Source organism: Limulus polyphemus, unplaced genomic scaffold (genome assembly GCF_000517525.1).
Source record: "Limulus polyphemus unplaced genomic scaffold, Limulus_polyphemus-2.1.2 Scaffold122, whole genome shotgun sequence".
In the NCBI taxonomy this organism is placed as follows: Eukaryota; Metazoa; Arthropoda; class Merostomata; order Xiphosura; family Limulidae; genus Limulus; species Limulus polyphemus.
This window is the reverse complement of record NW_013665732.1, coordinates 304,356-317,928: the sequence shown is the minus strand read 5'-3', so window position 1 is coordinate 317,928 and position 13,573 is coordinate 304,356. Positions and strand designations below refer to the sequence as shown.

The window sequence follows — 13,573 nt, the reverse complement described above, 5'->3', positions numbered from 1 at the left end:
CGACTTCTGATGTAAGTCCTATAGTATCCAATGAATATTCTTATAAAACTTACCATGTTTTAATTCTGAGTATTTATTTCGTTTGACCTTGCCAGTTTAGTTATTTGAAAATAACTAATTTTAGAGAAAAATATCACATGATGAAGTCCAAGTTGTAAGCAATGAATCGTGTCTTGTTTGTTACCAAGATGCAGGAGAAACTGCTTGCTGTTTTTCAAAGCTATTACCTTAAACAGAATTATTTTACAGTTTAAAGGGCGACTGGAAAAGAAAAACTTCACATATGATAACTAGATGGTAGTCTGACCCTGAGATAACCTATATCCACGCACTAGCCATGTTTCTCTGGTATAAGCTGATGTTTTATCTGGCCTGGTCATTTCAGAGAACACGTATTAAGTGGTACGTTACTCTTTTTGTGCTGATCACAAAAATTGAATTTTGTTTTCGTCATGTCAAAAATCGACTCTTAATGTTCAACAATTAACAGAGTATCTATCACTTACCTACTATCAAATTGAATTTGTTATTGTTGTTGCTGATAGCTATCATCGGGGTAACGTACATGTATATATTACATAATAATTTTATGTTACCAATTACAAAATAAGTTTTCAAATTACCATACGATATCGTAGCTTTAGCTGTTATCAATTTGCTAATCTCCCTTTTTTTTCTCGGATTCAGGTAGGGTTAATAATATATCCGTTTTACCTCATTGGACTTATAGCTAGTAGAATAATCTAATTATATTGTTTGTTAAAACCAGTTTTTGTGATGATAAAAACGAATTGTAACTTATCAAGAAAAAAGTTAAGGTGGATTTCGATCATATAAAGAAAATAAAAACAAAGAAATGAGCTGAGCCAAACATAGTTAGGCCAATTTTGTTTAAACTAACAACATAAATTCTTAACAAAATCTTCAGTTCAACTAAAACCATAGTTGACAAAAGACATTGAAAAAATATTTAAACAGTGAAATGAAAGAAGCTAATATACGATTAAAGGAGATAAAACTACAAAAATAAACATTATTTGAGAAATTACTGCAAACTTGTACTCGTTTAGTTCATGATATAATGTGGATTGCTGCAAGGTATCTAAAGATGATTAACGTATGGTACAAAATTACAAGATTTAATGGGATTTGTAGTAGGCCTGTTCTTTTACAAACAATTTGAGTATTTAGCTAGATTTTCGAATCCATAATTTGCCTTTTAATCATCACAAATTTTAATTTTTAGACATTTCAGAGTAGAAAGTATATTTTTATTGATTTTTTTTTCTATATACCGTCCCTACCAGTCGTGTCTCTGTCGTGGGGTAAAAATTGTCCACCCGCAGTTCTATGTGAAACGAAACATTGGCAACTTGCCGGTACTGCAAAAAATCTCTGTTACCAATAATTTTCGTTTTTCCTTGTCAGCATCTACATCTACTCTCTGTGATGTTATCCGAAATGACCATCTCTCTTTCTTGACCTCCTGCTGCGGCACACAGACTACTTTATCAACTCTCTCACTTACGGATAAGTCTAGTTGATAATCTATGTTTCGTCTGTGACACAGTTGGCCTCCAAGTTTTAGTGAGTCCAGGAAATTCAACGTAGAATGGCAGTTAGTGTCACAGCAACTTGCTATTGTTATTTTTCTAAACTTAATGAATTTAATTATCTTAAATTATACCCAACTTCAAATACCTATAAAATACTTTATCACTTTTACCTGGCCCCCGGGCTTATAACGTTAAAAATCGGGCTTCGATATTCAACGTGGGCACAACGCAAATAGCCTATTGTGTAGCTTTGTGCTTATCAAGAAATAAAAACCTCATATTTGAGGATGTGTTATGGCAACTGGTGCATGGCTTATGAATTTGTCGTTATTAACGTCGCCAAACGATTTTACTCACCTGTAATGGAGTAATCGGTAAGAGAAGACTTACAAACACGATTTATCTTTTTAATATTGAACACTCGTAAAATTTCCTTAATTTTTGGTTGCTGTTGTTGGAATTGTAGCACTGTGTTAAAGATAATTGACTGTTTAATATTGTTAATATATTTCCAAGAACTTTGGAGTGAAAGTAAAGTAGAATATGCCAACCACACCATATCTACCATATCCAATGCCGACGAGGCCTTTTGTCCAATACTAGGTACCATCAAATGGGCTGGGATACGACAGACACGGTAGTTAGTGATTGAAACGTTATCTATATTATCAAATTTCAAAGTTAGACAAGTCTGGTTGTATTTCATCCTCACTTTGAGACACATTACAAAACAAAATCTCTGTTTTCTCCACATAAATATTTAGTCAACACGTACAATTCTGATAAAAGACTTTGTTTTTTTGTTAACCTTATAAACTTATAATCACAAAATATCGATCAGAGTAGTTTTTATTAATATTTTTCTAGTCAAAGCTGTCATTATTACCGACCTTTAACTAAGAAAGAGAGAATTCGGTAATATTACTGACTATGTGTACGACTCGGAAATAATGTATATATATATACGTGTGTGTGTTTATTTATATTGACATAAGATCCTTAATGCATGACTTTGATCAAATCAAGCTAACAAAGTGGGGTAATCCATAATACTAATCAACGTAATTTTTAATCCTTTAAAGCAGAAAAGTATTTTGTGTTTTACATAGTGTATTAGCCATGTTCTCCCTAGACTGGGACATCTACTGGTGTCTGATATAATATATTAGCCATGTAATGCCTAGACTTGGGTCTTTGCTGGTGTTTGACACAGTACCTTAGCCAGCTACTGCCTGGACTTGGGTCTTTGCTGGTGTTTAACACAATACCTTAGCCATGTACTGCCTAGACTTGGGTCTTTGCTGGTGTTTAACACAATACCTTAGCCATGTACTGCCTAGACTTGGGTCTTTGCTGGTGTTTGACACAGTACCTTAGCCAGCTACTGCCCAGACTTGGGTCTTTGCTGGTGTTTGACACAATACCTTAGCCATGTACTGCCTAGACTTGGGTCTTTGCTGGTGTTTGACACAGTATTTTAGCCATGTACTGTCTAGACTTGGGTCTTTTCTGGTGTTTGACACAGTATTTTAGCCATGTACTGTCTAGACTTGGGTCTTTGCTGTTGTTTGACACAGTACCTTAGCCAACTACTGCCTAGACTTGGGTCTTTTCTGGTGTTTGACACAGTACCTTAGCCAGCTACTGCCTAGACTTGGGTCTTTGCATATCTGAAATGAATTAGACAGCCAATCATCCTTTAATAGGGGAAGAGGTAGGAGATGATCCACGCATAAGCCCGTAGTAATTACTACTATTTACAAAAAATAATATGAAAGGGTAAGATACTTTGCTCCCCGAGTAATTTACTTTCTAATGTATATATATATATATTACTAATAATTACTGCATTGTTGACTTACATTTCTTTTAAGATTTTAAACAAAACCATTTACTTGAGTACACTTACAGGTTTCATGATTTTCTTTACTTGTAAAAATTGAATGAACCTTTCTCTTCCTATACACAACTCCTTTACTATTATTCTGCATATTAAATGTTGTCTTTTCTTTTTCTCTCTCGTACATCCATCACAGTTATCTTTTATATCCCAAACTAAAACTAGGTGAATGATTATTCCAGCGGTCATCACATTTACGTGATATCTTTTCTACATCATCTCCTTACATCAGTTACTCTTTAATTATCAAAAACTCCTTATATCTTTTACAGAGAAAAGTAATGATAGCACTTACTATAAATTATCTACACTATTATTCTTCTTTCTGACCGAGAATCTGCTGCATAAACATGCGGAGTTAGAATGTTTCCCCAAGAAAAACCGCGCATGCGCATTATTCACTCGACGACAAACGGTCTGCCTGCTGCAGAGAGCTACAAAGCTCAGTGATCAAGTCGCTACAATTGCTGTCTGAAACAAGAAGTAACAACAAAATAGAAATGTAAATATACATTACTAACCATTTTGTACAACAGAATATCAAAAACTTATCAAAGTTTTGAAAAAGGTTTGAAGTTAGGTCGTAGAATAACATTATAAGTTTATTTATCGACAGTATTAAGTACACTAAAGTTTAGTCCTAACTAAACTAAAGTAAAAAAAAAAAAAACGTACACAGGTCACAGTTTTAATTTATCTCATTATCGAACTTAGGCCTAACATAAGTTAAAGTTTTATAAAATACCGCCTATATACAAGTGGAGTTACACATTTCGTTGTCTACGATTACAATTCGTTTGTACTGTACTGTTACGATAAAGATACTAATTTGTCCGGAAATGTTTTGCGGGTCTCTGCTAATAATGATAATTTCCATAAAAATAATAACTCAACCAACGACAAAAATCAAATTTACGTGTTCGATTTCTTGTTCTTTTTTTTTCTTCTCCTTTTTTTTTATTGTTTTTTGTGGATGAAGAAGTTTTACTTAATGTAGTACCGTGGGAACTAACTAGAAGTAAGAGCTAATAATTCGATGTCCAGACACTCAACTAGACATTTGTACAGGCCGGGTTCTACCCTGCGACAAGAACCGGAATTAACGGCTAGGCTAGTCATCATAATCATTACATCGTTGTTCTTAACCACAAAGCGGAAGTGTCGGACGCCAGGTCGTGAGAAGTTGTAAATTATGACCTGGTGGTCTACAGTTTTAATACTACCAACTTATTTGTGATTACTGAAGCTAATTAGCTAAATGTATCTTTACCGGCGTCTCGTAAAATCGTAAATTTTTTGTAACATAAATAGCATTTGACAGCATCTCGTAAATTCGTACAACATAAAGCACAAACCGTGTTTTACAAACAAGTATCGACTGGTAACGTCTTGAAGATATCAAGCAAATTTTAAAGCAAGTCGTGAATGAGATAACGTTCGTAAAATTATACAAGCTTCACATAAAACGTGTTTCATTAACTAGAACAGTGATACACAAAGCGTGTTTATAATCATACAGTAGAATTATACAAGCTCAACATAATTCATGCTTGTCGTCAGTGATGAATCCAAACTAATCGACCGGGGAGGGGGCTTAATTTTGATAAAAGTCTTGTTATATTTTAGATCACTTAGAGTTTGTTTGTTTGTAATTAAGCACAAAGTTACACAATGGGCTATCTGTGCTCTGCCCACCACAGGTATCGAAACCCGGATTCTAGCGTTGTAAGTCCGCAGACACACAGCTGTGCCACTGGGGGGCAGATCACTTAGAGGCATTTATGCTTTTCGCATTTCATTTCTGACCATTAAATCTTGTTAATTTCATATGCGTTCCCATGGGCAGAGTTATGAAAATGTATAAATTTCCCCCCTCTACCTCTCAATACCATTTTTCTTCAACTTTGGCAATTATGTAAATAATCAGAAAAAAACGAAATGAGCACTAATAATATACTTGCAATAAATTTTTAAGTTTACGTTTTGTAAATAAGTAACACAATAGTTTATTGACAATATATCTTTATTTCAACATATACATTTTTTATTCAAAATGATTATGCGTACACAGTCTACCAACAATACGTTTCCTGGGTTTTAAATTTCATACGTACAGAGTCTACCAACAATACGTTTCCTTGGGTTTAGATTCCATACGTACACAGTCTACCAACGATACGTTTCCTTGGTTTTAGATTCCATACGTACACAGTCTACTAACAATACGTTTCCTTGGTTTTAGATTCCATACGTACACAGCCTACCAGCAATACGTTTCCTTGGTTATAGATTCCAGTTATTTAAAGATATGTCGTAGTCTAAGGAAATAATTTCAGATATGCATCGAAGCACTTAGGTTGTCAAAAAACTCCGAAAGACTCGGATGCTGATTCGATTATTTTCTCTACTTTGGCTCTTGATTACCTTTCCCCTTTAAATCACTTACAAGCTTACTAGGTGTTAAATCTCATGGGATGATTTCCTGGGCCCGTCCAGCACTTGGTATGTAAATACGTTAATAATTTTTAACGAATAAATAAAAATATGATCACAATTAGCCCAAATAGCAGGAAAGGGTAAAAACAAACAAACAGAACCAAAACCAAGAGTTATGAGTTGTGGAATGTTTTGGATACTTATGTGAACAGATCACATATGTCCATGTTTTGGAATTTACCATTAAAAGAATTTGCGCCACCACCAAATATAATGACAATTAATAACCTTACTGTTTCCAAACACGGCAGCATCTTTCAAAATTTTCCAAAACTATTTAATAAAATTCCTTTACTGAATGAACAGAAGGGAGAAAATGAAATTTATATTCACAATTGAAATCTTATTTCGCATCAAATTTTACAACCCTCTATATAAGCATGTCAATAAAAATATATACAAATTTAATAGCTCAGTTATTCAAGTTATTTATCTCACCGCGGCGGGAGACGGTATTGAGGAATCTGCTAGGGGAGGTTAACGATTCTACCACGGGGACTTGTCCCTCCCTGGCTCCCACTGGCTATGCTGTAACATAAAACGAATCTGTCCTAGTTTAGTAAAGTCATGCAAGCTGTAGAACAAAGCGCATTTGTCACGTTCTGTAACGCCATAACATGAAACGTATTTGTCACGGTTTAGTAAAGTCATTCAAGCTGTAACATAAAACGTATTTATCACCGTTTTGTAAAATCATGCATACTGTAGCATAAAACGTATTTTATCGTTTAGTTGTCATGCAAGCTGTAGCATAAGGCATATTTGTCTTCGTTCAGTAAATGCATTTAAGCTGTGACATATAACGGATTGGCCATCGTGTGGTAAATTCATGCAAGTTGTAACAAAATCATAAAGTCGGTAGATTCTATATGTAGAATGACCAAGGTACTCAGTAGGCATAATACAAATATTCACGCTAAAAAATCAACAGTAACACTTTTACTTTGAAAGATGATTGCCACTCACTTTCATTTGTTTCTCTACCCAACAAGTCCAAAAACAAGGTAAGGAATCATCGCTAAAATTCCAAACCAGAAAGTGACCAACCCACCAAATTGTTCATCTTTCTTCTACTTGTTTCAGTTGAGATAACTCTATAACTACTTTATCACTAACGTCAGTTGAAATCTAAATCCATTCTATGTGTTTCTGGGCACTGCACGATGTCATCTTTAGTCGTAATAACTAGTAATAATTTTAAAAAATCATAATTCTAGTTAAATTATATTGTCATTACCGTTTGAAATTAGCCTTATTAAAGAGATCTGGTATTCCTTTAAAAAGCTTAAGTACACGGTGAAACAGGAATTGCCAGCCAATAAACATGAACATTAGGTGACTGTCACATATAGAAAACTCAATGCTTTCTACACTGTACAATCGGTGTCTTTACGGAGCCAACCCCTATATTATTTATGAAGTGAAGGAGTAAAACAAAATCCATACACGTAATATCAGATTTTATTACACACATAGAAAACACTAACTTTTAGTCAGGGGAAAACGTCACATATCAAGTAATAAAAACATTTTGTAAATGTAAAATTATATAGCGATGGCAGTGTCAAAAAGAATGCGTACAAGAATATAGGGATGATACAGCTTTGCATAGATCATCCCTATATGACTTTCAATATTGAAATTTAATGTTACACTGTAAAATGAATACTTGACTTTAATATTACTGCATACATTACAATGCATACAGAGGGTGCAAAGCTGTATCATCCCTATATGACTTTCAATATTGAAATTTAATGTTACACTGTAAAATGAATACTTGACTTTAATATTACTGCAGTTGGAAGTTATATATTCCTGACTGCTGGTATGCAGTTTGTTTATAATAATAATATCATGGTCATATCAGGGTAGGCATCAATTTAGTGTTAATAACAGCCTATGACTTACGTACAAAGACAACTAAGTTCAGTCAAAACATGCTTTGATTATTACTAACTCTCGCTATGAGGTCGGTCAATTCGACCGACCTCGTAACCATTTTGTACTCATGCGATTTGCAGTGTAACATTAGATTTTAATATAGAAAGTCATGTAGGGATGATCTACGTATAACTGTATCATCACGGTGTTCTTGTTTGCATTCTTTTTGGCACTGCCATCCCTACATCATTTTACATTTACAAAATGTTTGTATTACTTGTAGATTTAAGTACGAGCAAATAGTTGTATAATACAGCCCTCCTGAGGCGTTTTACGTCCTTTGTAGATGGTTTACCAATACTAATTATCATACTATAAGTAATACATTCCTCCAGTTAAGTGGTTTCATTTTGACTTGTAAAAATCAGTCATGAACTTTTACAATATTGGATATAAATCTTTCAAACTAACTTTGCATGATAAGAGAAGTAGGTAAGATTATTCGTCTGCAGTTTGGCCTCATGTGTGTGTGTGTGTTCCAGATAAACTAAGAAATTAAGGCATTATATGGAATTCCTAGGAATTTTATACATTGCCGAATGTTTTAGACAATGTATCAAGCAAGGCAAAATGAATATTGTGGGACATATTTTAACTAAGAATTGTATGTAAATGCCAAGAATGGCTTCGGCAATGTGGAGAATCATGGAAAAGAGTTTGATATTGTATTACATTCTTTAGGTACGCTTTGGAATTTCTAATTAATTGTGTTGCATCAAATTAAATATGCTTGTTAGACAGAGAAAAATGTGTGTGTGGTCATCTAATATCTGTTGTTCCACACATTACAGATTCCACTCGAGGTATTTCATATAATGTCTAGGGAATGTGTATAGATTGCTAGATATTTCATATTTTGCCTAAGCCTATTTGGCAATGTATAGATTTACTGGGTATTTTAAATAATACCTGTAACATGTGTACTAACTTCTTTGCATTGCAAGACAAGGTGTATGTTTTGGAACATTAACTTTTTTTTTACTGTTTACTTCCTTTAAGAATAATATATTTTTCATATAATACCTACAAGGCACATTTCCTATTGCCGATGCCTATTGATAGATGGCCTAAGCTTCTTTTTTACCAGTGACTATTTGGTAGAACGCTCCTTTTTCTATGACGCAACAATGATATGTGTAAATTTGTCACTAGAGGGTGTATATATTTTGTCAAACCACGCTGACAAATTTTTTTAATGTCATTCTAAATGAGATGGACAATATATTTCTCCATTATTAACTATTATATATTATTTTAAAATTATTTTTATAATAACACCGAGAAATTTATTAAGTTGAAGCATTTGTAGTCAGTTTGAGTGAGTCAGCTATACGAAGAATAAGTCCAAGCTGTGCTTTAACACTACTAGACTTACATAATTATGTTTACCTCAGGTAGAAACACTTTGATATCTATCTGATTTTATTTAACTGTACTTTTAATGGTAGTTAACTGTTTCAATAAGAGCACCATGAAACTATGAACTTGGTTCTATTAATTTTCACGTAAAACATGAAGTACCAGGTTTCTAATACAAGAACAAGTTTCTAATGTATTACCAGGTTTCTAATACAATAACGAGTTTCTAAAGTATTACTATTTCTAATGCATTACTAGGTTTCTAATACAATAACAAGTTTCTAATGTATTACCAGGTTTCTAATACAATAACAGGTTTATAATACAATAACGAGTTTCTAAAGTATTACTATTTCTAATGCATTACTAGGTTTCTAATACAATAACAGCTTTCTAATGTATTATTAGGTTTCTAATACAATAACAGCTTTCTAATGTATTACTAGGTTTCTAATAAAAAACCAGTTAGCTAATATAGTATCAGGTTTTAATAGTGTATCAGACTAGGTTTCTAATAAAGTACTAATCTTCTAATATAGTATCAGGTTTATAATACAGTACCAGGTTCCTAATACACTACCAAAATTTTAAAATAGTACTATGTTTGTGATATAGTACCGGGTTTCTAATATAGTATCAGTTTCTAACACAGTACCGCTTTACCGATATTTTGAAGCTATAACTCAGTGAAAGTGTAATGTATTAACATCCAGCGTACACTCACACAGATCGAACTATACAGTTTCATCTCTAAGGATGCTTTATTTTACAATAGTAATAATAATTACTGTCATGACCTTTCAAAAGAAAGAAAGAGTTACTACACTAGTTTATATAACCGCTGTAATTTGTGCACTTTACAAGACGACAGGTTGCTTGATGAGTGCAGCTCTAGGTTTGAGAACATTCCATACTCACATAAAGTTCAAAAAATATGGTGCCGTTTCTTAGCATATTTTGTTCTTTTAAAATTATCTTAGTATCGTTATTTTCAAAATAAAGCCCAACATCGAATAAAAATCTCAAACATAACCATTCGAATTCCATTATTTTGTAATTTCAAACCATTACTTAGTTGCTTACTTTTATTAATTGATTTATAATTTGAAACAATCTTTTACAGATTTTGTTAGCATGTCTTTCTGTCGGATTACGTGGAGAGCGACTTCGTGATGGTGCAGAGAAAAAGGCTTCAGAATTTAGACCAGAAATTCTCGTAAGTTGCCCACAACCATTAAGTACGTTATCTGTCGGAAATACTATGAACTAATTTCGTGTATATATATATATATATATTTCAGTTGTTTAATAGTGAAACTTGGCTATGCACTGAAAGTAAATCTTAGTTAAATAATATTTTAAAATATATCTATTTTATATTTTTTTACAAAAAAGATATCGCAAACCAAGGAAATATTTTCATTAGATGTGTTCAAGTTCAATAGCAAAAACTTTATCACATTAATTAAAATTCCCCAGAATAAAAATAGTCGACTTTGATAACAAGTATGTTTTGTATCGTTCAGTTAGCTAATAATTATTTAATTTCTTATCTCATCTCAAAAAATCATTCTACTCTTAAACTTATAGTTTATTAACTACTTATGTACGATAAGGTTATGGCGATCAGACATCAATTGTTGCCATAGGAACAAGTCACTTGCCTAGACAATCACCTAAGCTCTCTTATTTATTTGTTAAGACATTTTTGTTGTACCAAGAACTAATTATTTTATATCCTACGTTTCGGCTACTAATCTGCTGCCTTCTTCAGGTAACTAATCAGTAATTAGGTGAGTATACGTTACGCATCATTACAATGATAAAGTTTATTGTTTTGAAACACTAATTAAGGTTTGTTAGCAAGACAAAGCAACTCCGAGTGTAAGCATGGCGATAGAGATAAAATTACTATATAGATTACGGTTTAAACGCTGAAAGGTAGCGAAATAATGGAAAACCAATAGGCCTACAAACTATTATAAAAACAAGTTAACTTGTTTTTACTATATAGATATTGTTGTTTTCTCTTGTTTCACATGGAAATGTACCAGCTTTTAAATCTCTTGCAAAAGCAGAATTTATGTTTGCTGCTCTTTCAGCAATAGCTGGACTCGTCGATAACTTAGAGAAAGCGCCAAAAATTGTTTAATACTCAAATTAACTAGAAATGAAATACTGTGCGAATTGAATCATGAATGGGAAATAACATTTTATCAATTTTAAACGTAAGTTTAAACTTCACGTATGTTAAAAAAAAACTTGAGAGCTTGAAATTACTGTAAGATAATAAGGAATTTGGTAAAATATATTTATTATTGACTCGATGGTGCCCTCTGTAAAATAAAATAAAACTCACTTAACCCTCTAGAAAATCTGAATGGATTTTCTTTGTTTTAACACAAAGCTACACAACAAGTGTACTCTGTCCACCGCGGGGAATGAAACCGGGGGGATTTAATGCTGTAAATCCCTAAACTTACCGCTGTTCCTTTTCTGAATGTAAGTAAAAGGGCTTACCTTTGTAACCTGTACGGCAAGTCTGAAATTCAGCCAGAGGCTCTGGAAAACATTATTCGATAACCTTCTCTTGACATTTTCCTGTCTCGTGACATTCACTTGAGGGGTTTTAGAAAACTGGTTAACTTCTTTCAATCTTTAGTCTATGTTTCTACAAACAATCTATACAAGTTTCAAATATGAATACATTTTTCTTTTTTAAATAAAGAAAATAACATTTTATAGGCTCGTTCTAAATTTCAAGCATACTTATATCTATCATGCAAAGTTCTTTCTATTTCCATTTTAGCAACAAGAAAGACAAGTTATCAAAACAAGAGCTTCAAACTACATAAGAAAAATGAGCTAATTCGAATTATAGAATATCACTTCCATACGCCTCATTTATTCCCAAACTTTTTAAACTAGAATGTTCTTTGTCATTCTTTAGAAAGTCACTATAGATGACTCTCTTGCTAACATCATATACTCGCCAGGGGTCGCTGGTAACCAAATTCCTGAGTAGCTTCTGCAACTACTTCTCACAGGAGAATATCAAGTTATGATATATCCTATGAAACATACAATACTATTGACAGTTTGCCTGTTTATTGTTAAGCACAAAGCTAAAAATGAGCTATCTTTGCCGTGCCCACCACGGGTATCAAAACCCGATTTTTAGCGTTATAAGTCTCAAGCTTTAACACTGGGTCACTGGGAACTATCATTGAGAGAAATGTACACAAAATGAAAATAGAATCTTCATAGACTGTAAAAACATTTGAAATTTTGATAACTTTGACTAGTGTTCGTGATATATATATATATATATGCACCACATAACACAAATAGCTTATTTATGACTGGACATATCATAAGCCCCTCATATACTGCTATTTGTTTTCCTCGTAAGTGTTTATTAGACATGTTATTAAGGTCTTCATAATGGAAGGTTTCTTCACTTCTTTACATTTTTATCACAATCATTTGTTCAGAAGTGTTAAGTACAGGATTACACAACCTAGGTAAAGCAAACTTTATAAATATTAGGCTCAAAACACTCTAGATTTTGTTTATTACTTCTGTGTGTTTAATCTGTGAAAACATAAGTAGTCAAATAGTTGGTGGGTGCTGTTGGCTGTCATCCGTCCTGCTGGTCTATAATTTCAAAACTAGGGAGGGCTAGCGCAAATAACAATGGAGTAGATTTGCATGAATATTCAAAACCAAACATAACAAAAAAAAAACAAAAAAAAACTCCTACCTCTAAGGCTTTGAATAAATATAGAATTAAAATTAAACAAACACTAATTAAAACACATGATAATATGTACTAAAATTGTAAACCCCATATTTATACACCGAAATATATAAGTTAAAAGTTGCGACAATATATTTCGCCTCTACAAGAGTCGCCATCAGATAGAATAAGAATATTTTAAGAATATAAGTCTTCTTAAAGTTTACAACTTTAGTGTAAGTGAATTCTGTTGATTTAATACAGACTTCAGATGTACAATTATCGATCTCACTCAAATTCCTCATTCCTGCTCATCCTCATCATAAAGTTCCCATTGGAGACAGGAAGTTCCGACTTTGTTAAGCTACGGCTTACGATTATTGGTTAGTACAGCGCTACCTGTCTTAAAATTGTTATATTTAAAAAAGTATCAATAACGAAGTTTAATCAAAACAAGATCCACCACAATAAAACAAAACATGTGTAATCTTCGGACGTTTCAGAATTTATACATTCCGTTATCGGCGATCCAAAGTAGTTTCACAGAGTATACATACGTAGTATATATATATATATATA

The 13,573-nt window shown here is 32.9% G+C and overlaps 1 protein-coding gene across 3 annotated transcripts in view; it reads left to right on the top strand.

Annotated features, from left to right (window-relative positions):
• Positions 1-13,573, top strand: part of LOC106472631 — a 193,250-nt gene that overhangs the window by 34,557 nt on the left and 145,120 nt on the right. For all 3 annotated transcript variants that reach the window (XM_022401998.1, XM_022401993.1, XM_022401989.1), the window contains exon 2: positions 10,379-10,471. In XM_022401998.1, the coding sequence (XP_022257706.1) occupies positions 10,379-10,471 (93 nt within the window). The remainder of the gene's footprint in view (positions 1-10,378; positions 10,472-13,573) is intronic.